This window comes from Oncorhynchus tshawytscha, linkage group LG09, assembly GCF_018296145.1.
Source record: "Oncorhynchus tshawytscha isolate Ot180627B linkage group LG09, Otsh_v2.0, whole genome shotgun sequence".
Lineage (NCBI taxonomy): Eukaryota > Metazoa > Chordata > Actinopteri > Salmoniformes > Salmonidae > Oncorhynchus > Oncorhynchus tshawytscha.
Window position 1 is genome coordinate 59,604,276 of NC_056437.1, and position 22,611 is coordinate 59,626,886.

Below are 22,611 nucleotides of genomic sequence, written 5' to 3' on the forward strand. Positions count from 1 at the left end.
CTACTGTCATTTACATTTCTCTATTTTTTTTATCCCTTCATTCAAAACCCCCCAAAATACAGTCCATTGATTCGTCACTCCATTTTTTGTATTTCATATTCAAGAGCTTCGTGCTCTACAACAGTTGTATTTTTTCATTGTGAACGAAAGACTGTTCAACGATGTGAATCATTAATTAAAAAGTGTGTTTGCCGTGAAGAGACTGCTTTTAACACGCAAATCAACAAAAGTTTCACTGAATGAGAATTTTATTTAGAGGATAACTGAATATAACTGCAACAGAACAAATACGACAATAATTGTTAGATATATTACTATAAGAGTTGATATTTACAGTAGAGCATTACAGGGTGCCATAAATGTGGGATTACATTATGTGGGATCCCCTCTGCATTCCAACGGAGTATACTTTTCTGCTTATGGTACAATATATTGTAATATTCATGAGGTTTAAATGTTAACAAATTACGGGTCTGCAACACGTGAGAATGGAGCGTTTGAAGTACACAGACAGGCGGGTGGAGGGAGGTGATCGTCCGACTTCAGTGGAGGCTGGTGCCACTTTAAATCGGAGAACAGGCTCCTTGTAATGGCTGGAATTAAATGAGCTCGTTCTTCGATTTCTCCCTCCACCAGCCTCCACTGTCCCACTGTGATTCCGTTCCTGTCTACTCCGCTAGCTTCAAGTAGTGTTCCAGTGAGCCGTGGCTGGGGTCTAGGCTGTGTCCATACCCGGGGCTGCAGGGCAGGCGGGGGTCAGCGCTCTGAACGAGTGTCATCTTACAGGTCAGAGTGTCCACCCGAACCTCGCACCACCCTGGGAAGTCCACCGGGTGATGCACCCTGTACAGAGAGAGAGAGAGAGAGAGAGAGAAGGGTTGTTGAGCTGGTAGACTAAATGTTTTCAATGGCTTGCTTTACATATATGCTTTCTCTGAAAGCATGATGATGACAATATGAATATCCTGAAGTAACAACGCCACATAGATAATGTAATACAACTCTAAGCATTTCAGAGCCTGGGGGAATATATTACTTGCATTTATTTTCAAATCAAAAACCATTAATTATCAGATCTTTAGAGAATAAAAAGAAAAATTCCCTTTCAAGGACCTCTGCGCCTGAATCCAATTGTCATGGCTGTATTGCATTGCAAGCCTCTCCCAACCATGGCAACCAGGTTCCTATTCCCACCGCTGCAAATCTAAACACAACGACCCAGAAAGGCACATTGATCACAGGTGCGTAGTGTACTCACGTCTCGCAGCAGCCGACGCCGACAGGATGCAGACAGGTACACTGCAGACAGCCGTCCTCCATCCAGGACTCCCCCAGAGAGAAGTGTCTCCCCTCGTACGCACACAGCACTAGGGTAGAGAGAGACCCCCCACCAAAGGTGTTACCCCAATCATACATAAACCAAGTCTCATTTATCCACAAAACTTCCAATTCAATTTATAAATCACAACTTTAACATAAACAAAAGTCATTTAGTACCAAAAGCAGTCTTCCCGGGCTTTTGGACGTGTTGACGATGGACTTTCATTTAAGAAGAGCAAACCTGAATGATACCCTGAATCACGGGGTAATAAAAATCTACTCTGAACTTAAAATCCATTCAACAGGCCCAATGCCTTCAGATTAACGCTGAACACCCTATCCTAGAGCATGGCTTTGCTTACCTTTGGAGTTGAAGTGGCACTGCATAGGAGCCGCAAGGCAGGTGGTCCAAAGCAGTGTCCCAGCCAGGAAGGTCAGTGGCCAGTTTCTCCCAACAATGGAGTCCATCGTCACCATGTTCTTCATGTTCTCGTTTTGTAGTTCTAGATCTAGTTTCTCAGAGTTTTCCGATTCCTCTCTTCCACCTCAATTTATACCCCAACATCTTTACGACCGCAGTGTACAGGGTGAAGGGTGGGGTTAGTTAGCTCCATCACGAGGACCGACCAGGGTCAAGGCAGGGGTGTGGGGCATGTGGGGTGTCACAGGGTTGGGTTTGGGGGGGGTCTGTGTCTTGGCATCGCCTTGGCAATCTGGAGATCAGCACCTCTTCGCTCCAGTGGGCATGACCTCTAAAATGATAGAAACACGGACACATCCTAAAATGACTAAGACTTGGAGGCTAAGAGAGAGGTGAGAGGAAGGAGGGAAGTGAGAGAGAGGTAGAAAGGAGAGCGGAAGGGGAGGCCTGTGGAGAACCAGTAATAGAGAGAGGAATAAATGGCTAACATGATTCAAATCTGTGTTCATCCACATAAGATTTCCCTATTGGGATTGAAGTTAAATATCTTCATTACTACCTTATTAAGGATTCCAGCTGAGGAGGAAAGTACCAGTGAGTGACTAGCTGCGTTACCTTTCACTACCAGATGTGTTACTATGTGGTTACTAAGACGCTCTTACATGCAAACACAGATGCATAAATACTGCAGATGAAGTCAGCGACCTACTGCCTCCACTGACCCCAGTCTACCTCATTTGGATGAGCTTATGTGTATGATGTCATGACGTGCAGCCGTGTCTCCAATCTGTGACCTCATGCGGGCCCTGTCCAGCAGCGGTTAGTCAGTCGCCCTCCCCAGAGGAGCAGAGACGCAGGATGTTTGGGAGCAGGAAACTCATAAAGAACAGGATAAGACTTTTTTACTTTTATACTGGCTGCTGCTATGGCTGCTGCAGGCAGGTGGCAGGTATGCATGTGTATGCTTTTATACACCCGCTCTTTAATTTAGGATGAAATGCGTCATGATTTTAGGGCGACAGCCTGGTCTATGGAATGTCAAATGGAAAAGGATGGAGATTCTCTCACTCTCATGCCACCAATGAACTGCTCGTCCATGAAGACACTAATGGGTGTGAGACAAATTGCTTTTGTTTTAAGAGGGTTTTCCTACTCAGCACCTCTTTAAATGGCGTCAATCAAAGGGTGGGAATCCGTCAGCATCCGTCATCGTCTTATTGTATAGGACCCTTAGGTTCTGGGAGGGGAGAATATTTAGTGCTGTACTTTTGACCAGGCAGAGCCATATAGGCCCTGCTCAAAAGTAGTGCACTGTATAGGGAATAGGGTGCCATTTGGGACTCAAACATAATGTGGACAGGGTACTGAGGTGACAAGGTTCCAGAGTCGAGACATGTTCCTCCTCAGACTGTGACAAGTCAAGCTGTGGAGCTGGAGAGACATGGGCAACTTTGTCATACACACACACACACTGAGTCACAACAATACAGGACCAGAGCACGTCAGGGCCCTGCTGTCAGCATCACCCCTATCTGACAAGGGAGACCTATCAACACCCGCCAGACTTCTGTGGGGGTAGGAGGGAACACGGGCGTAAAACACAAATTGTGAGGCCCGCGGGATCCATTGTGAAAAACATGTTCCCTCGTCACAGGTTTTTCCCCATGATCTCTGTCTGTCTGCAGATTGACAGCAAAAGTGGATGAGATGAGCTAATGTTTTGTTCTGGCTCAGGGAGCGTTAACTTGCTATGTCCCAAACAAACCCTCCTTTTTTAGGGTTTTACTGGGTTAGCAGACTCTCTTATGCAGAGTAACTTACAGGAGCAATTAGGGTTAGGTGCCTTGCTCAACAGATTTTTTCACCTTGTCGGCTCAGGGATTTGAACCAGAGATCATTCAGTTACTGGCCCAACGCTCTTAAACCTGCTGCCATCACCCAAATACAAGACAATAAGCCCACAAGACTGCCCCATGGAGATGTAGAGAGCAAGGGATGAAGTTCAATTTAAGCACTGTGCTAGTAGTGCCTATGATGGCATGTGCTCCAACCCAAAGACCAACGAAGAGGTTTGGCGTATACACAATTCAAAGTAAGACATTTCATTTGCACATAAATGTGTTGCAAATCTATAATGGAACTCAAATCCCATACATCCTAGGCCGGCATTGGAAATAAGAATTTGTTCTTAACTGTCTTGCCTAGTTAAATGAAGGTAAAAAATTTAAAAAATGTACTTCTGTTGACTATCCCTTTAAGATTACACGGTAAACCCCGCCCCCAATGTTCCCATCCAGGAAGTAAGTGACCACTATCAGACCAGCTAAATCAACATTTGAAAACAACGATTGGCAACACACTCGCTCATTGACAGTGACTTAGAGATTGATTAAGTTTTCCTGATATCAGCAGCAGACTGTTGTGATCACAAAAAAAACATAATCAAGTCCGAAAATAAATGTGTCGCTATAATGTCATTATTGTGAATCGAGGCGATAAAAGCTCACATTTCGATCTGACTGATGGTCTGTAAACGGACTGTATCGCAGTATTTTTTTCAAGACAACTGCAGAAACTATTGTTTGTGCGCTACCAAGGGGATTTTTGCACTCAGGCCTTCCAAGCTAGCCCACGGCCAGGAAAGGCTTGCTAGCTACAATCCTATTTGCCTCTGCGAATTTATGAGTAACGTTCGCTAGCTTTTTACTTGTATGTGTTAAATAAGATGGACACAGACAAGTTTAACTATGTCTACAGTTGTGACTTGGACATTAATGTTCAACTGAAAATGTAAGTATTTTGTTACCGTGGGCTACTTATGGGCCATACTGTACAAGTAGCAAGTTAACTATCTCGCTCGCTCCTTAAATGCTCTTCTAGGTTTTAGGCTGGGTCTCAGAAGAACGTTGACATCTGCTGTAAAAAGGGCTTTATAAATACATGTGATTGATTGATGTCAACAATAAACAATATCAGTCAGTGTAGCTATAGCTGGCTACCTAGGTCTTATTATACCTCAGTGACCTAGCTAGCCTACTTATGTCCATAACTGCGTACTGTTAAATGATAGCATGTTGACATCAATTACAATGCACGTCGAGTCTCTTATCTAATACCACTTTACATGCATGAAAAATGATTGCAACACTTTTTCCAAAAGTATCTCATTACATTGCTAGCTGACGTTAGTTGTTTGTCTTCTATTTACCTTAGCGAGCATGGCAACACCATGACTCAACCGATATCACGGCTCCGTAAACGTGCCCGGTGAGGGCTCTTATTTGGGAACACGGAAAAATCCGCATTTTCTTGACATCATGCACATTCCAACGGCTCATCTACCTCTCGTGACGTCACTTAACGAGCTAGGCTCCGCTGTGGTGGCCCGTAAATAACGTTCATAATTCTCAACAAACAGTGCAGTGCTTCCCGTTAGGCCGTTACACACTGGAATAATAGGGTGATGCGTTTTGTCACAACTTGTCAGGGGACTGTTAACGTTGTCTCAACACCGCAGAATGTACAAAGATATGTTCCGGGATATGCCCTGTCATTTAGCCTAGTGGCAATACAAATAATTTAGCCAAATGTGAACACACTTGCAGGTGTTCATAGATCTGTGGACCTCCAGAGTGTTGATCTACAACTTTTGTCTAGATTTTAGAACTTTGGCTGAGCAGAGTGGCTAAGAATACTGATTCTGAAAGGGAAGGATGACAAGTGGTGGTGTCAAACTACTTCCCTCTGTCTGTCTCTCATGATCTCCCCCTGTACTGAGCCCCCCCCCCACAGAGGCAGTTTGGAGGGCAAGCGGGAGCAGAAGAGCTACAAGGCCCTGCTGCAGGATCCAATGTTGCGGTTCTCTGGCCTCTACCAGGAGAACTGCTCAGACCTCTATGTTACCTGTCAGGTGTTTGCAGAGGGCAAGCCCCTGGCGCTGCCCGTGCGCACCTCCTACAAGGCCTTCAGTACACGCTGGAAGTGAGTGACACCCAGGCTGTGTCCCAAATCCCAAATGGCAACCGATTCCCTACATAGTGCACTACTTTTGGCCAGGTTGGTGCACTATATAGGGAATAGGGTGCCATTTCAGAGCAACCGTAATCAACTCTTTGACCTGGTTGGTCTTTATCTCACATTGTAGACTCATTTCACGATAATATATACAAAATATAATCGTCCTTGTGAACTGTTCTGTAAACTTTCTCTCACTCACTCTCTCTCCTCCCTGTCTCTCCTCCCTATCACCTCTCTCTCCTCCCTATCACCTCTCTCTCCTCCCTGTCTCTCCTCCCTGTCTCTCCTCCCTATCACCTCTCTCTCTCTCCCTGTCTCTCCTCCCTATCACCTCTCTCTTTCTCTTTCCCCTTCCCCAGCTGGAATGAGTGGCTGAAGCTGCCAGTGAAGTATCCAGACCTGCCCCAGAGTGCCCAGGTGGCCCTTACTGTGTGGGATGTGTACGGACCGGGCCGAGCCACCCCTGTGGGGGGAACCACCGTCACCCTCTTCGGCAAATATGGGTGAGTCCAAGTCCATCTCAGCAAATATATGTCCATATACTGTATATTACTGTACTATGGAAGGGAATTGGAATTTCAGTATACTTTCTGAATTGACTGGAATTGACCCCAACCCTAGCTGACTGTATATGGAAGAAGTATGTGGCTATTATTGGGGTGGGGGACAACTCCGAAAGCCAACCAGAACATTGACTGATGCCATCTCCCGTCCCCTCTCCGTCTCCCCTTCTTCTCTCTCAGGATGTTCCGGCAGGGCATGCACGACCTGAAGGTGTGGCCGGGGGTGGAGGGGGACGGAGGGGAGCCCACCAGCACCCCAGGGAGGACCAGCAGCAGTCTGGCAGAGGACCAGATGGGGCGACTGGCCAAGGTAGGCACAGGGTCAGGGGTCCCCCTGGAGGGTTTGTTTGGGTTTGTGTGTTTGACGGCGGAGAGAGTGTGTGATGTACTCCTGTGAAAGGACTCGTCTAAATCACTGTCTATTCCAGGCCCCTGACCTGGAGTTTCTCAGTGATGTGAGTACTAGGGGTTGGAAGGAGGGGAGAGGGGGTCGGAATGCTGGATGTGTGTGTAGGCCTGTGTGTGTTTGTCTCTTTCTTTGTTGGTGCACATATTAGGCCCTATAGCTAAATCTTGCTGAATTTGTGTGTGTGTGGCTTGTTAATGTTTGTTAGGAATATGGTGCATCAAACACCCCTGCCATTTTACCAGAGAAACAACTAAGAAGCACCACCTTTTGTATAATGCATATAATTAAAATCAGGGATTCCTAAACTCTGTGCTCTGGAGCCCAAGAGTTGCATGCTTTGGATTTTGCCGTAACACTACACAGCTTGTTCAAATTATCAAAGCTTGATGATTAGTGGATTATTTGAATCAGCTGTGTAGTGCTAGGGCAAAAACCAAAACATGCACCCCTTGGGGTCCTGAAAGACCGAGTTTAGGAAACCCCAATTTAAATCTTGCACTAATGTGTCATTAGCCTTTGGTGTGTTGGTTTTCATTTTGCAGTAATTTACTAAGAATTAGACCCACTGACCATTTTATCAAGCTGAAGTCAAAATAAAAGGGATTAATGGTGCCCCATGGGTGTGTCAACTGGCTGTAAATACTGGAAACTGTCTGTACCAAGTTCAGAGTGAGCTCTAATAGCTATAGCGAATGTTGTGCTTGTGTGCCCCTGTCACCCACACTGACTGAGCAGATTGGCTGCTGAGTGTGTGTTCAGTGCTTCCGTTGCACTGGATTGGCCACTGGCACCAAGCTGCGCTCTGATTGGCCGAGCTAGCTTTCTGCATATCTCTGCTCCACCTCGATTGCATCCTTTATTCCTAACCTCTCAATCTCTTCTCCTCTTTCTTTCCCTCCCTTCCCTCCATCCCTCTTTCTTTCTCTCCTTCTAGCTGACCAAGGCCCACCGGCAGGGTCACATGGTGAAGGTAGACTGGTTGGACCGCCTGACCTTCAGAGAGATAGAGATGATCAACGAGGTGAGTTAGTAGAGGATCTGGGGTCAGTTTAAAAAAAATCATTGATGCCTTATACTGTAAACCATACACACTCACAATCACCTGAAGGTACATACGTATCCCAACCGGAGGCCATGGATTACAGGCAACATCCGTATCGAGCTAAAGGCTAGAGCTGCCGCTTTCAAGGAGCGGGAGACAAATCTGGACACTAATAAGAAATCCCGCTATGCCCTCAGACGAACCATCGAACAAGCAAAGCGTCAGTACAGGATTAAGATTAAATCCTACTACACCGGCTCTGATGCTCGTCGGATGTGGCAGGGCTTGAAAACTATTACAGACTACAAAGGGAAACCCAGACACGAGCTGCCCAGTGACGCAAGCCTACCAGACGAGCTAAATGCCTTTTATGCTCGCTTTGAGGCAAGCAACACTGAAGCATGCACGAGAGCACCAGCTGTTCTGGATGACTGTAATAACGCTCTCGGTAGGCGATGTGAACAAAACCTTTAAACAGGTCAACATTCACAAAGCCGCTGGGCCAGACCGATTACCAGGAGGTGTACTCAAAGTATGCGCGGACCAACTGTCAAGTGTCTTCGCTGACATTTTCAACCTCTCCCTGACCGAGTCTGTAATACCTACATGTTTCAAGCAGACCACTGTAGTCCCTGTGCCCAAAGAAGAGAAGGTAACCTGCCTAAATGATTACCGCCCCGTAGCACCTATGTGAGAATGCTGTTCATTGACTACAGCTCAGCGTTCAACACCATAGTGCCCACAAAGCTCATCACTAAGCTAAGGACTCTGGGACTAAACACCTCCCTCTGCAACTGGATCCTGGAATTCCTGACAGGCCGCCCCCAGGTGGTAAGAGTAGGCAACAACATGTCTGCCACGCTGATCCTTAACACTGGGGCCCCTCAGGGGTGCGTACTTAGTCCCCTCCTGTACTCACTGTTCAACCATGACTGCGTGCCAAATACGACTCCAACACCATCATTAAGTTTGCTGACGACACAACGGTGGTAGGCTTGATCACCGACAACGATGAGACGGCCTATAGGGAGGAGGTCAGAGAACTGGCAGTGTGGTGCAAGGTCAACAACCTCACCCGCAATGTGAGCAAAATAAAGGATCTGATCGTGAACTACAGGAAAAGGCGGGCCGAACAGGCCCCCATTTAACATCAACGGGGCTGTAGTGGAGCCCCGAACTATCATGGTCCAAACATACCAAGACAGTCGTGAAGAGGGCCCTTACAAAACCTTTTCCCCCTCAGAAGACAAAGGATTTGTCATGGGTCCCCAGATCCTCAAAAGGTTCTACAGCTGCACCATCAAGAGCATCCTGAGCGGTTGCATCACCGTCTTATATGGCAACTGCTCGGCATCTGACCGTAAGGTGCTACAGAGGGTAGTGCATACGGCCCAGTACATCACTGGGGCCAAGCTGCCTTTCATCTAGGACCTATATAATAGGCGGTGTCAGGGAAAGCCCATAAAATTGTCAGAGACTCCAGTCACCCAAGTCATAGACTGTTTTCTTTGCTACCGCACGGCAAGCGGTACCAGAGCGCCAAGCCTAGGACCAAAAGGCTCCTCAAAAGCTTCTACCCCCAAGCCATAAGACTGCTGAACAATTAATAAAATCCCCCCCCCCGGACTATTTACATTGACCCCCCCTTTTGTACACTGCTGCTACTCGCTGTTTATTATCTATGCATAGTCACTTCACCCCTACCTACAAGTACAAATTACTTCAACTAACCTGTACCCCCTGTATATAGTCTCTTTATTCTTGTTACTTTTTAAAAACATTTTTTTTACTTTAGTCCATTTGGTAAATATTTTCTTAACTCTTCTTGTTGGTTAAGGGCTTGTAAGTAAGCATTTCACGGTAAGGTCTACACTTGTTGTATTCGGCGCGTGTGACAAATAAAGTTTGATTTGAATAGCCTCATCACAGATGCGTTATATGTGTGACACATAACATGACGTACTTTATATGTAAAGGCCATCGCTCATTTCTGCCGAGACCTCTTTTAAAAAAATCTAAAGTCAGTCAGCCTCATATGTTTGCGTTCCCACAGAGTGAGAAGCGTAGCTCCAACTTCATGTATCTTATGGTGGAGTTTCCTCGTGTCAAAACTGGAGAAAAGCCTGAGTACAGTATTGTCTATTATGAGAAGGTAGGTATATATGTATATATACACATACATGGCTGTTGTCATAATTCTGAAAGGGATTGATTGGTTGATTGCTGTGGTGATGTGGTAGCTGATTGGCTGACTAACTCCTCCCCCTCCAGGATGGAGATGACGCCTCACCGGTGCTCACCAGCGCTGACATCGTTAAAGTCCCTGACCCTCAGATGTGCATGGTAAGAGACACACACACACACACACAGGGTTAGAATGGAGATTTGTTTTATTTTCAACATATCAATATTGCCATACATGTATTGAGTTTAATGTATTAATCATTTATAATGTACCTCTGCCCCTGCCATAGGAGAACCTTGTGGAGAGCAAGCACCATAAATTGGCCCGTAGCCTTCGGAGTGGCCCGTCGGACCACGACCTGAAGCCTAACGCTGCCACACGAGATCAGCTCAACGTTAGTACCATTAGTCAACCACAACTGTATGTGTGTCTGTGTGTGATTTTTAGCAGTAGGCTCAATCTTGTGTGTATGTCTCTCTCTACAGGTCATAGTGAATTACCCTCCGACCAAGCAACTGAGCTCAGAGGAACAGGACCTGGTGTGGAAGTTCCGTTACTACCTCACCACTCAGGAGAAGGTGTGTGTCCTGCTAAGTTTGAAGTCCTTTTATGGTTGTCCTTTTTTAGTCCATTTTATTTGTGATTTAAAGTATGTAGACACACAACACAGTATGTGCATGTTTATAGCAGAATACATTTCCATACAAAATGGAAACAAAGTTGGACAGCATCTAGGGCCCATCGAGTTCCTGACCTCGTAACCTGACCAGGGAAGAATCCTAGATTAGAATTGTCCCAGTATAACTGGGGCCCTGAGTTTCTCTTGGGTCAGGAAAAACCCAGAGCCCTATGTTCACCACAACAACACTCAAATACACTCCATGAGTGTTGACACACTTGTCTAAGCTAATTACCTAAGAGCCCCTCTTCCCTCTCCCCTCCAGGCACTGACTAAGTTCCTAAAGTGTGTGAACTGGGCGCTGCCCGGGGAGGCTAAGCAGGCCCTGGAGCTGCTGGGGAAGTGGAGGCCCATGGATGTTGAGGACTCCCTAGAGCTGCTCTCCTCCCAGTTCACCAACCCCACCGTACGACGCTACGCTGTGACCAGGCTACAGCAGGCCGACGACGAGGTAGTTTGCAGGGGGCGGTGAAGAGAGAGTGTGTGTTGGGTTGTGTGTGTGAGTGAGTGGGGGGAGGGGGAGTGACACAGCAGAGCCATGTACACTACCATTCAAAAGTTTGGGGTCACTTAGAAATGTCCTTATTATTAAAGAAAAGCAACTTTTTTTGTCCATTTAAAATAACATCAAATTGATCAGAAAAACAGTGTAGACATTGTTAATGTTGTGAATGACTATTGTAGCTGGAAATGGCATATTTTTTTATGGAATATCTCCATAGTGTACAGAGGCCTATTATAAGCAACCATCACTCCTGTGTTCCAATAGCATGTTGTGTTAGCTAATCCAAGTTTATAATTTTAAAAGGCTAATTGATCATTAGAAAATCCTTTTGCAATTATGTTAGCACAGCTGAAAACGGTTATTCAGATTAAAGAATTAATAAAACTGACCTTCTTTAGACTAGTTTAGTATCTGGAGCATCAGCATTTGTGGGTTCAATTACAGGCTCAAAATGGCCAGAAACAAACTTTCTTCTGAAACTCGTCAGTCTATTCTTGTTCTGAGAAATTAAGGCAGAGTTCCTCTGTCCAGTGTCTGTGTTCTTTTGCCCACCTTAATCTTTTATTTTTATTGGCCAGTCTGAGATATGGCTTTTTCTTTGCAACTCTGCCTAGAAAGCCAGCATCCCGGAGTCACATCTTCACTGTTGATGTTGAGACTGGTGTTTTGCGGGTACTATTTAATGAAGCTGCCATTTGAGGACTTGTGAGAGGCGTCTGTTTCTCAAACTAGACACTCTAATGTACTTGTCCTCTTGCTCAGTTGTGCACCGGGGCCTCCCACTCCTCTTTCTATTCTGGTTAGAGCCACTTTGCGCTGTTCTGTGAAGGGAGTAGTACACAGCGTTGTACAAGAGCTTCAGTTTCTTGGCAATTTCTAGCATGGAATAGCCTTCATTTCTCAGAACAAGAATAGACTGACAAGTTTCAGAAGAAAGTTTTGTTTCTGGTAATTTTGAGCCTGTAATCGAACCCACAAATGCTGATGTTCCAGATACTCAACTAGTCTAAAGAAGGCCAGTTTTATTGCTTCTTTAATCAGAACAACAGTTTTCAGCTGTGCTAACATAAAATTATAAACTTGGATTAGCTAACACAACATGCCATTGGAACACAGGAGTGATGGTTGCTGATAACAGGCCTATGTAGATATTCCATTGAAAATCAGCTGTTTCCAGCTACAGAAGTCATTTACAACATTAACAATGTCTGATCAATTTGATGTTATTTTAATGGACATAAAAATGTGCTTTTCTTTCAAAAACAAGGACATTTCTATGTGACCCCCAAACTTTTGAATGTTTGTGTGTGTGTGTGTGTACATGTACTACATTCTCACACACACACACACACACACACACACCTACGTATCGCTCTCCCTGTGCTCCAGGACCTGCTGATGTACCTTCTCCAGCTGGTCCAGGCTCTGAAATACGAGAACTTCAACGACATCCAGTGTGGGCTGGAGCCAGGAGGCAAGCGGGACAGCCAGGGCCTGGCAGAGAGCTCCACCCTGGGGGACCTAGACAGGTTAGAGGGGGGTCAAGGTGGAGGGTTGAAAGTTGTGACCGAATCAGGGAAATTTCTAGCCCTAATTCATAGCCTAGGGCCCTGAGTTTATTCTGGTCAGGTTGTTAGCCAGTGTTGGACAGGGGGGGAAAAACTCCTGGCCCCTAGATATGTCTGGTGTTGGTTGTCTGCTGTGCTATTTAACTGTGTTCTAACAGTGCAACATCAACTGTCTGTATGTCTCCAGTTCCCAGATCTTGACTGCTCCAGCAGTGCCCTCACCTGTTCCGAATGGAAAGGAAGGGGCGGACAGTGAGAATCCCGAGGTAAAAAGTGTACAGGAGAAGGGGAAAGGACAGACGTTTGTTTGTCTGACGAGAGAGGTAGTAATGTTGGTTCTGTGTTTCTACAGCAGGACCTGTGTACCTTTCTCATTTCCCGTGCCTGTAAGAACTCAACACTGGCCAACTACCTCTACTGGTGAGGATCAATTAGTGTGTGTGTGGTGTGTATGCGTGCATATATAAGACACGTGTGTGTACTAAATCTGTGTGTGCTCCCTCAGGTATGTAATAGTGGAGTGTGAGGACCAGGACACCCAGCAGAGAGACCTAAAAACCCACAAGATGTACCTCAACGTCATTGGGAGGTTTAGCCAAGCGCTGCTCAAGGTTAGACTTTCAACGCGCCTCATATCTTCCTTCATCCTTCCGTTAATTTACATTTTCAGGACTACGAATTTGCTTGTGCAGTGAATGATACGGCGCAGTGCGTCGGGAAAAACGCCAAGCAAGTATTTTTGCTTTGGTAACCATGAGTATAACTAATTTCCCCCTCTTTCATGATCTTTCTTTCTTCTCTGTACTCTCTCTCTCTAGGGTGATAAGAGTGTGAGGGTGATGCGGTCTCTCCTGGCATCCCAACAGACGTTTGTGGACAGACTGGTGCAGCTGATGAAGGCCGTGCAGAGAGAGAGCGGCAACCGCAAGAAGAAGGTACGAGAAGACCAATGACGCACACTTTACACTCCTCCCTCTGTCAGTCCGTTTTCTTCCGTTGTGGTTCCCAATGAACATGACCCAGGTCTTCTCTGCGACTGGTGTTTACGATTGCTGGCTGACACTGCCCCCCCCGTGTTTCAGACGGAGCGACTGCAGGCTCTGCTGGCGGACAATGAGAAGGTGAACCTGTGTGAGATTGACCCCATCCCGCTACCTCTGGAACCCTCGGTCAGAATCCGAGGCATCGTACCAGACACCGCCACGCTATTCAAGGTGTACCATCTCTCCATCGCTGGCTAATTCTTCCTTCTCAACGCTATCCTTCCTCTCCTCCTTCCATTCCTTCTCCTCTCCCTCTCGAATGTATCCCTCCTTATTTTCATCTTCCTCCTCCTTCATCCTCCCTTTCTCTCCCTCTTCTTTGGTTGTGCTATGTAGCAGTTGTTTTTGTATGTGCTGCTATGTTTGTATGCTAATGTCCCTTTTTTTTCCTACGTGTCCTTATCTCACCGCTGTATGTCTGTGCGTGTATTATAGAGCGCCCTGATGCCAGCCAAGCTGATCTTCAAGGCGGAGGACGGGGCGATGTACCCGGTCATCTTTAAACACGGAGACGACCTGAGACAAGACCAGCTCATTCTACAGATCATCTCTCTCATGGACAAGGTCAGACACTATCATTATTGCCATGTCATTACCGTAGAAACAAAGTACTGTATTTATTATTATGGACGTGGTCAGGAACTAGCATTATTGCCATGTCATTACCGTAGAAACAAAGTACTGTATTTATTATTATGGACGTGGTCAGGAACTAGCATTATTGCCATGTCATTACCGTAGAAACAAAGTACTGTATTTATTATTATGGACGTCGTCAGGAACTAGCATTATTGCCATGTCATTACCGTAGAAACAAAGTACTGTATTTATTATTATGGACGTGGTCAGGAACTAGCATTATTGCCATGTCATTACCGTAGAAACAAAGTACTGTATTTATTTTTATGGACGTGGTCAGGAACTAGCATTATTGCCATGTCATTACCGTAGAAACAAAGTACTGTATTTATTATTATTATGGACATGGTCTGAAACAAGCATATTATTATCGTATTACCTTACTACAAACTTGCTGTAAGTCGCTTTGGAGAAAAGCATCTGCTAAATGACTGAAATGTAAAGACACAGGCTGTTGTTTTATATTTCAGCCTCGCCTAGAAGGTTCTAGAGAAGGTTAAGAGTCGGTGCAGTGTGAATTATGTAAATTCTCTCTCAGTTGCTCAGGAAAGAGAACCTGGACCTGAAGTTGACGCCTTACAAAGTCCTGGCTACAAGCACCAAGCATGGTGAGCACCACCGATGTAGCTATCGACTAGAATACTGGGTCAGGACATGCGTGAAGTGACCTCTGACCTGTGTGTTGTCCTTCCTCCAGGGTTCATGCAGTTTGTTCAGTCAGTGCCTGTGGCTGAGGTCCTGGCCACTGAAGGAAACATCCAGGTAGAATTTACTGTATCCATGGCTAAGAGACTTAACATTATTTGCTATGTAAGGTGTTTGTCTAGCATCTTTGCTCTGTGCATGTCTGTGCAGACACGTCTTGTGATGTCTTCTCTGGCCTAATTTGTTGTAAGCGATTTGTGTTATTATTATACTTTTTTTTTTAAACTTTATTTAGTAAATATTTTCTTAACTCTTATTTTTCTTAACTGCATTGATGGCTTGTAAGTAAGCATTTCATGGTAAACCTGTTGTAATTTGGCGCATATTACAAATGCCATTTGATTTGTGTAAGACTCCTCTCTCTCTTTCTGTGTCTCTCCAGAGTTTCTTCAGAAAACACGCCCCCAGTGAAAAGGGGCCCTATGGCATCAGCCCTGAGGTGATGGACACCTACGTCAAGAGCTGTGGTGAGTCTACTACCAATAACACCCTCCCACCGACCAATCCCTGGCCTTGGTGTGGGCTCATTTTTAAGTGTGTTTTGGGATGACATATCTTTTTTTTTTTTTTTTTTTGTCTTTCCTCTACTCTTTCTTGTTCCAGCTGGTTACTGTGTCATCACATACATCCTGGGTGTAGGAGACAGACACTTGGACAACCTGCTCCTCACAAAGACTGGTGAGTCTATAGGAATTATGTGTCGTGTACCTCCCAACACCCTATGGTTGGATTTCTACCATACGTTGTCTGATCCATTAGTCCTTTCCTTCAAAATGCTGCTCCACTCTATTCTGTGTGACTGACGACACTTTGTGACAACTGCTGTTGTAAAAAGGGCTTCATGAATACATTTGATTGAATACCTTTCCATCTTCCGTTTTTCAGGAAAGTTGTTCCACATAGACTTTGGCTACATCCTGGGTCGTGACCCCAAGCCCCTGCCTCCTCCTATGAAGCTGAGTAAGGAGATGGTGGAGGGGATGGGCGGCATGCAGAGTGAACAGTACCAGGAGTTCAGGAAACAGTGTTACACTGCCTTCCTACACCTCAGGAGGTCGGACACACACGCTGCGTTTACACAGGCAGCTCAATTCTGATCTTTTGCCACTAATTGGTCATTTATATCAGCTGTGATGAACCTTTTTTAATTTTTCTTTCTCATCCCTGTCTCTTCAGGTACTCTAACCTCATACTAAATCTTTTCTCTCTCATGGTGGATGCCAACATTCCCGACATTGCCCTGGAGCCTGACAAGACTGTTAAGAAGGTGTGTGTGTGTATTTCACTTCGCTATGTGGTTTAGCGAATGGTTGTGAATTGTAAGAGTCCCATTTTGAATGGGACGTTCACTGAATATTATGTCTCGTCCCAGGTGCAGGACAAGTTCCGATTGGACCTGTCGGACGAGGAGGCGGTGCATTACATGCAGAGTCTGATTGACGAGAGTGTGGGAGCTCTGTTTGCTGCTGTGGTGGAGCAGATACACAAGTTTGCCCAGGTGTGTGTCTCAGCAGGGGTTTAGTGTTTGTGTGTGTGTGTGTGTGTGTCTCTCCCTTTCTCTCGCTCAGCAGCGGTTTAGTGTGTGTGTCTCTCTCTCCCTCAGCAGAGGTTTAGTGTGTTTGTGTCTCTCTCTCTCAGCACTGGTTTAGTGTGTCTCTCTCTCAGCACTGGTTTAGTGTGTCTCTCTCTCAGCACTGGTTTAGTGTGTCTCTCTCTCAGCACTGGTTTAGTGTGTCTCTCTCTCAGCACTGGTTTAGTGTGTCTCTCTCTCTCAGCACTGGTTTAGTGTGTCTCTCTCTCTCTCAGCACTGGTTTAGTGTGTCTCTCTCTCTCTCAGCACTGGTTTAGTGTGTCTCTCTCTCAGCACTGGTTTAGTGTGTCTCTCTCTCTCAGCACTGGTTTAGTGTGTCTCTCTCTCTCTCAGCACTGGTTTAGTGTGTCTCTCTCTCTCTCAGCACTGGTTTAGTGTGTCTCTCTCTCTCTCAGCACTGGTTTAGTGTGTCTCTCTCTCTCTCTCTCAGCACTGGTTTAGTGTGTCTCTCTCTCTCTCTCTCAGCACTGGTTTAGTGTGTCTCTCTCTCTCAGCACTGGTTTAGTGTCTCTCTCTCTCAGCACTGGTTTAGTGTGTCTCTCTCTCAGCACTGGTTTAGTGTGTCTCTCTCTCAGCACTGGTTTAGTGTGTCTCTCTCTCTCAGCACTGGTTTAGTGTGTCTCTCTCTCTCTCTCTCTCAGCACTGGTTTAGTGTGTCTCTCTCTCTCTCTCTCTCTCTCAGCACTGGTTTAGTGTGTCTCTCTCTCTCTCTCTCTCTCTCTCAGCACTGGTTTAGTGTGTCTCTCTCTCTCTCTCTCTCTCAGCACTGGTTTAGTGTGTCTCTCTCTCTCTCTCTCAGCACTGGTTTAGTGTGTCTCTCTCTCTCTCTCTCTCTCAGCACTGGTTTAGTGTGTCTCTCTCTCTCTCTCTCTCTCAGCACTGGTTTAGTGTGTGTCTCTCTCAGCAGGGGTTTAGTGTGTGCTCTCTCTCAGTAGGGGTTTAGTGTGTGTGTGTGTGTGTCTCTCTCTCTCTTTCAGCAGGGGTTTAGTGTGTCTCTCTCTCTCTCTCAGCACGGGTTTAGTGTGTCTCTCTCAGCAGGGGTTTAGTGTGTGTCGCTCTCGCTCTCTCTCAGCAGGGGTTTAGTGTGTGTGTCGCTCTCGCTCTCTCTCAGCAGGGGTTTAGTGTGTGTGTGTGTGTGTGTGTGTGTGTGAAGCTCTCTCTCAGCAGGGGTTTTGTCTCTCTCTCAGCAGGGGTTTAGTGTGTGTCTCTCTCAGCAGGGGTTTAGTGTGTGTGTGTGTGTGTGTCCCTCTCTCTCTCGCTCTCTCTCTTAGCAGGGGTTTTGTGTGTGTGTGTCGCTCTCTCTCAGAAGGGGTTTAGTGTGTGTCTCTCTCAGCAGGGGTTTAGTGTGTGTATGTCGCTCTCTCTCTCTTAGCAGGGGTTTTGTGTGTGTGTGTCGCTCTCTCTCAGCAGGGGTTTAGTGTGTGTGTGTGTGTGTGTGTGTCGCTCTCTCTCAGCAGGGGTTTAGTGTGTGTCTCTCTCCCTCAGCAGGGGTTTAGTGTCTCTCTCCCTCAGTAGGGGTTTAGTGTGTCTGTGTGTGTGTCGCTCTCTCTCAGCAGGGGTTTTGTCTCTCTCTCAGCAGGGGTTTAGTGTCTCTCTCTCAGCAGGGGTTTAGTGTGTGTGTGTTTCTCTCTCTCCCTCTCTCAGCAGGGGTTTAGTGTGTGTGTCTCTCTCAGCAGGGGTTTAGTGTCTCTCTCCCTCAGCAGGGGTTTAGTGTGTGTGTGTGTGTGTGTTTCTCTCTCCCTCTCTCAGTAGGGGTTTAGTGTGTGTCTCTCTCTCAGCAGGGGTTTTGTGTGTGTGTCGCTCTCTCTCAGCAGGGGTTTCGTGTGTGTGTGTCTCTCTCTCTCTCTCAGTAGGGGTTTAGTGTGTGTGTGTCTCTCTCCCTCTCTCAGCAGGGGTTTAGTGTGTCTCTCTCTCAGCAGGGGTTTTTGTGTGTGTGTGTTTCTCTCTCTCCCTCTCTCAGTAGGGGTTTAGTGACTCTCAGCAAGGGTTGAGTGTGTGGGTGTCCCTTTTCTCTCTCAGCAGGGGTTTGTGTGTGTGTGTCTCTCTCTCTCTCTCAGTAGGGGTTTAGTGTGTGTGTGTGTGTGTCTCTCTCCCTCTCTCAGCAGGGGTTTAGTGTGTCTCTCTCTCAGCAGGGGTTTTGTGTGTGTGTGTGTTTCTCTCTCTCCCTCTCTCAGTAGGGGTTTAGTGACTCTCAGCAAGGGTTGAGTGTGTGGGTGTCCCTTTCTCTCTCTCAGCAGGGGTTTAGTGTGTGTGTGTCTCTCTCTCTCCCTCTCTCTGAGGTTTAGTGTGTCTCTTTTAGCAGGGGTTTAGTGTGTGTGTCTCTCCTTTTCTCTCTCAGTAAGGGGTTGTGTGTGTGTGTGTGTGTGTGTGTGTGTGTGTGTGTGTGTCTCTCGCTCTTAGCAGGGGTTTAGTGTGTGTGTCACTAACGGGGGGGTGTGACTGACAACATTCCGCTTAAAAGGCAGCGCGTGAAATTCAAATATTTTTTTGAAATATGTAACTTTCATACATTAACAAGTGCAATACAGCAAATGAAAGAAACTTCTTAATCTACCCATCGTGTCTGATTTCAAAAAGGCTTTACAGGGAAAGCACAACATATGATTGTTAGGTCAGAGCCTAGTCACAAAAACAGCCATTTTTCCAGCCAAAGAGGAGTCACAAAAAGCAGAAATAGATAAAATGAATCACTAACCTTTGATGATCTTCATCAGATGACACTCATAGGACTTCATGTTACATAATACATGTATGTTTTGTTCGATAAAGTGCATATCTATATCCAAAAATCTCAGTTTACATTGGCGCGTTACGTTCAGTAATGTTTTGCTTCCAAAACATCCGGTGATTTTTGCAGAGAGCCACATCATTTTACAGAAATACCTATAATAAATATTGATTAAAGATACAAGTGTTTTTCACAGAATTAAAGCTATACTTCTTAATGTAACCACTGTGTCAGATTTTTTTTAAACTTTACGGAAAAAGCAAACCATGCAATAATCTGAGTACGGCGCTCAGACAACAAAATCAAGCCAAACAGGGAATCCGCCATGTTGGAGTCAACAGAAGTCAGAAATAGCATTATAAATATTCACTTACCTTTGATCTTCATCAGAATGCACTCCAGGGAATCCCAGTTCCACAATAAATGTTTGATTTGTTTGATAAAGTTAATCTTTGTCCAAATACCTCCTTTTTGTTCGCGCGTTCAGTACACAATCCAAACTCACGACGCTCGATCACTAGGGGCAGACGAAAAGTCAAAAAGTTCCGTTACAGTCCGTAGAAACATGTCAAATGAAGTATCGAATCAATCTTTAGGATGTTAACAAATCTTCAATAATGTTCCAACCGGAGAATTCCCTTTGTCTTCAGAAAAGCAAGCTGACTCTAACGTGAATGCGCGTCACCAGCTTGTGTCACTCTGCCAGACCACTGACCCAAAGAGCCCTCATTCCCCCCTCCTTCACAGTAGAAGCATCAAACAAGATTCTAAAGACTTGACATCTAGTGAATGCCTTGGGAAGTGCAATATGACCCCATAGACACTGTGTATTCGATAGGCCAAGAGTTGAACAACTACAAACCTCAGATTTCCCACTTCCTGGTTGGATTCTTCTCAGGTTTTCACCTGCCATATGTTCAGATGTACTCAGACATCAAACTTCAGAGTGTTTTCTATCCAAATCTACTAATAATAGCAACTGGGACTGAGTAGCAGGCAGTTTACTCTGGGCACGCTTTTCATCCAAACGTGAAAATGCTGCCCCCTATCCCAAACAGGTTAAACATACATGTATCATGAAAGATCTACAGTACCAACAGGATGTGTGAGAACTAGCAGTGTTAGTTCTGGTGCTTTGGGAAAATCACAATTTCGCAAGGGGACATTTTGTCCCATAGACTTGTAAAGAGACAAGGTGGAGCTCTTCGTTCTCTCCACATATGGACCCAATTATTTTTTCTTTTGAATTTTACCCCTTTCTCTCCCCAATTTCGTGGTATCCAATTGTTAGTAGCTACTATCTTGTCTCATCGCTACAACTCCCGTACGGGCTCGGGAGATACGAAGGTTGAAAGTCATGCGTCCTCCGATACACAACAAAACCACAGTGCGCATCCAACCCGGAAGCCAGCCACACCAATGTGTCGGAGGAAACACCGTGCAACCTTGGTTAGCGTGCGCTGCGCCCGGCCTGCCACGAGTCAAGGATATCCCTACCGGCCCAACCCTCCCTAACCCGGACAACACTAGGCCAATTGTGCGTCGCTCCACGGACCTCCCCGTCGGTTACGACAGAGCCTGGGCTCGAACCCAGAGTCTCTGGTGGCACAGCTGGCGCTGCAGTACAGAGCCTTTAACCACTGCGCCACTCGGGAGGCCTGGACCCAATTCTTAATCGAGCATCTGACCAATTACGCGACTTTTAGTTCTGGGTTAACCCGAGATTACTGATTAATTGTAGGTAGCAGTGTTTATTTATATAACGCTGCATTTTAAATAGTCTTTTGCCAATAATTGTGCCGCCTGAGTGTGTTGTAGATGTGAGGGTCTTCTAACAGTGGTGTCTCCCATCTCTCCTCCAGTACTGGCGCAGATGAGAAGGACCATCTGAACAATGGATGAACAGACAGACAGGAGGGGTTGTATCCATAGTAACACTGTCCCGACACTCCGCCCTTGTGTGAGATTGAGAGGATCCATCCAGGACACTGAAGAGGCCAACCTCTACTGCAAAAACAAAACAATGATTGATGTTTTCATTTTGTACATATTATATATAGATAAAACTAATGGCCAAATAAAAACCATGTTGATACAGTGCAACACTGATGTTGCCTTGTCTTTGTGTTGGAGTTGTGTTTTAGTGCGTTTACACATCGCATTCCCAAAATAATCTGTTGGGACTTGTGGTATAATGGTTATTGTACATGATTAACATGTATGGCCGGCTATATCCATTGAGCAGCAACACATAGTGGGGGGGTGAGTTTATCCTGTGTGAGAGATGAATCACCAGGTCTTTATGTAGAGCTGAATGTCATTTATCATGGTTAAAGGGCAACATGCTGTTTCTGGCTTTTGTATTCCTGGCGAAAATATGTCGTATTCCAACAGAGGACTTTCGAAAAGGTTACTTTTGAAACCCCGTCACAATACAAGGGCCGTTTAGTTTAGAACACGTTGGTTTCATCCTAAATCTAGGTCAGTCGAAGACGCTGTAGCTGGAGATGACAGGTGGTTAGTTGTGTGGTAATGCCTGTGTGGTTCTGTCATGTTTGATCTGACACCCTGACCAAGAGCAACAACAATTTGTTTGAAGGGAATAGACTTTACTATTGTAATCTTTGTAAGTTGCTTTTTAGACCTTTCTTATACCTCAAAACATGACACTACTACACATTGCATGTACACTTCATTTTTAAAAGGTACCAGGACTATGAATTTACCATCGCAGGTGGAATTATAACCCTTTAGTTGCTTTTTATTTTATGTACAAAAGAACAGTAGTACTCATCGTACTTGTATTTTTTTTTAAAGGTAATCCATTTACAACTGATTAGGAAATGAAAAAAAGATATTGCACATAAAAGCACTTCAAAATGACAAACATTTATTGTTCACTCAATTTACATTTCCTTATGGTGTTGGAATGGGAACTATACATAAACATCAGCAATTACACTTATCTAGCATTACGCAACAAAGTCTTCAAGCTGATCTCATTGTTGCTCATTTCAAGCAGTTTTTATTAGGCTTTTTTTTTTCAAGCTCTGCTGTAGTCACATATACATCTTCCCCCTCTCTGGTTAATATGAAACTTGACATTTACAGAACAGGATGCACCCGAATGAAAAGCAAAAGTATAATGTATTCACTTTCAGACACTAGCAGACTGTTTCAGCTGACCCATGAATTA

General features: G+C 45.4%; 2 protein-coding genes across 5 annotated transcripts; one reads left to right on the forward strand and one right to left on the reverse strand.

Moving 5' to 3' along the window:
• Window positions 1–240: 240 nt before the first annotated feature.
• On the reverse strand, window positions 241–5,213 carry LOC112214614 (microseminoprotein, prostate associated 1). Its single transcript, XM_024373502.2, has 4 exons — window positions 4,950–5,213; window positions 1,683–2,072; window positions 1,259–1,367; window positions 241–843 (listed from the first exon to the last, which is right to left on the reverse strand). Exons 2-4 carry the CDS (start codon window positions 1,804–1,806, stop codon window positions 669–671), a joined length of 408 nt encoding a protein of 135 aa, XP_024229270.2. The 5' UTR covers window positions 1,807–2,072; window positions 4,950–5,213; the 3' UTR covers window positions 241–668.
• LOC112214613 (phosphatidylinositol 3-kinase catalytic subunit type 3) lies at window positions 4,082–21,518 on the forward strand. 4 transcript variants are annotated; one of them, XM_042327147.1, is made up of 26 exons: window positions 4,082–4,531; window positions 5,534–5,722; window positions 6,118–6,261; window positions 6,502–6,631; window positions 6,750–6,776; window positions 7,665–7,751; window positions 9,826–9,924; window positions 10,044–10,115; window positions 10,247–10,351; window positions 10,443–10,535; window positions 10,902–11,087; window positions 12,531–12,670; window positions 12,897–12,975; window positions 13,062–13,129; window positions 13,215–13,320; window positions 13,528–13,644; window positions 13,792–13,923; window positions 14,188–14,316; window positions 14,930–14,999; window positions 15,089–15,153; window positions 15,479–15,563; window positions 15,700–15,774; window positions 15,982–16,150; window positions 16,273–16,363; window positions 16,469–16,594; window positions 21,278–21,518. In XM_042327147.1, the coding sequence occupies exons 1-26, from the start codon at window positions 4,467–4,469 to the stop codon at window positions 21,290–21,292; spliced, it is 2,664 nt and encodes an 887-aa protein (XP_042183081.1). In that variant the 5' UTR covers window positions 4,082–4,466; the 3' UTR covers window positions 21,293–21,518. The 4 variants fall into 4 exon arrangements, with proteins under 4 accessions (XP_042183081.1, XP_042183082.1, XP_042183083.1 ...); XM_042327148.1 differs by having other exon boundaries at window positions 13,065–13,129; XM_042327149.1 differs by lacking the exon at window positions 6,750–6,776 and having other exon boundaries at window positions 4,083–4,531.
• The last annotated feature ends 1,093 nt before the right edge of the window (window positions 21,519–22,611 follow it).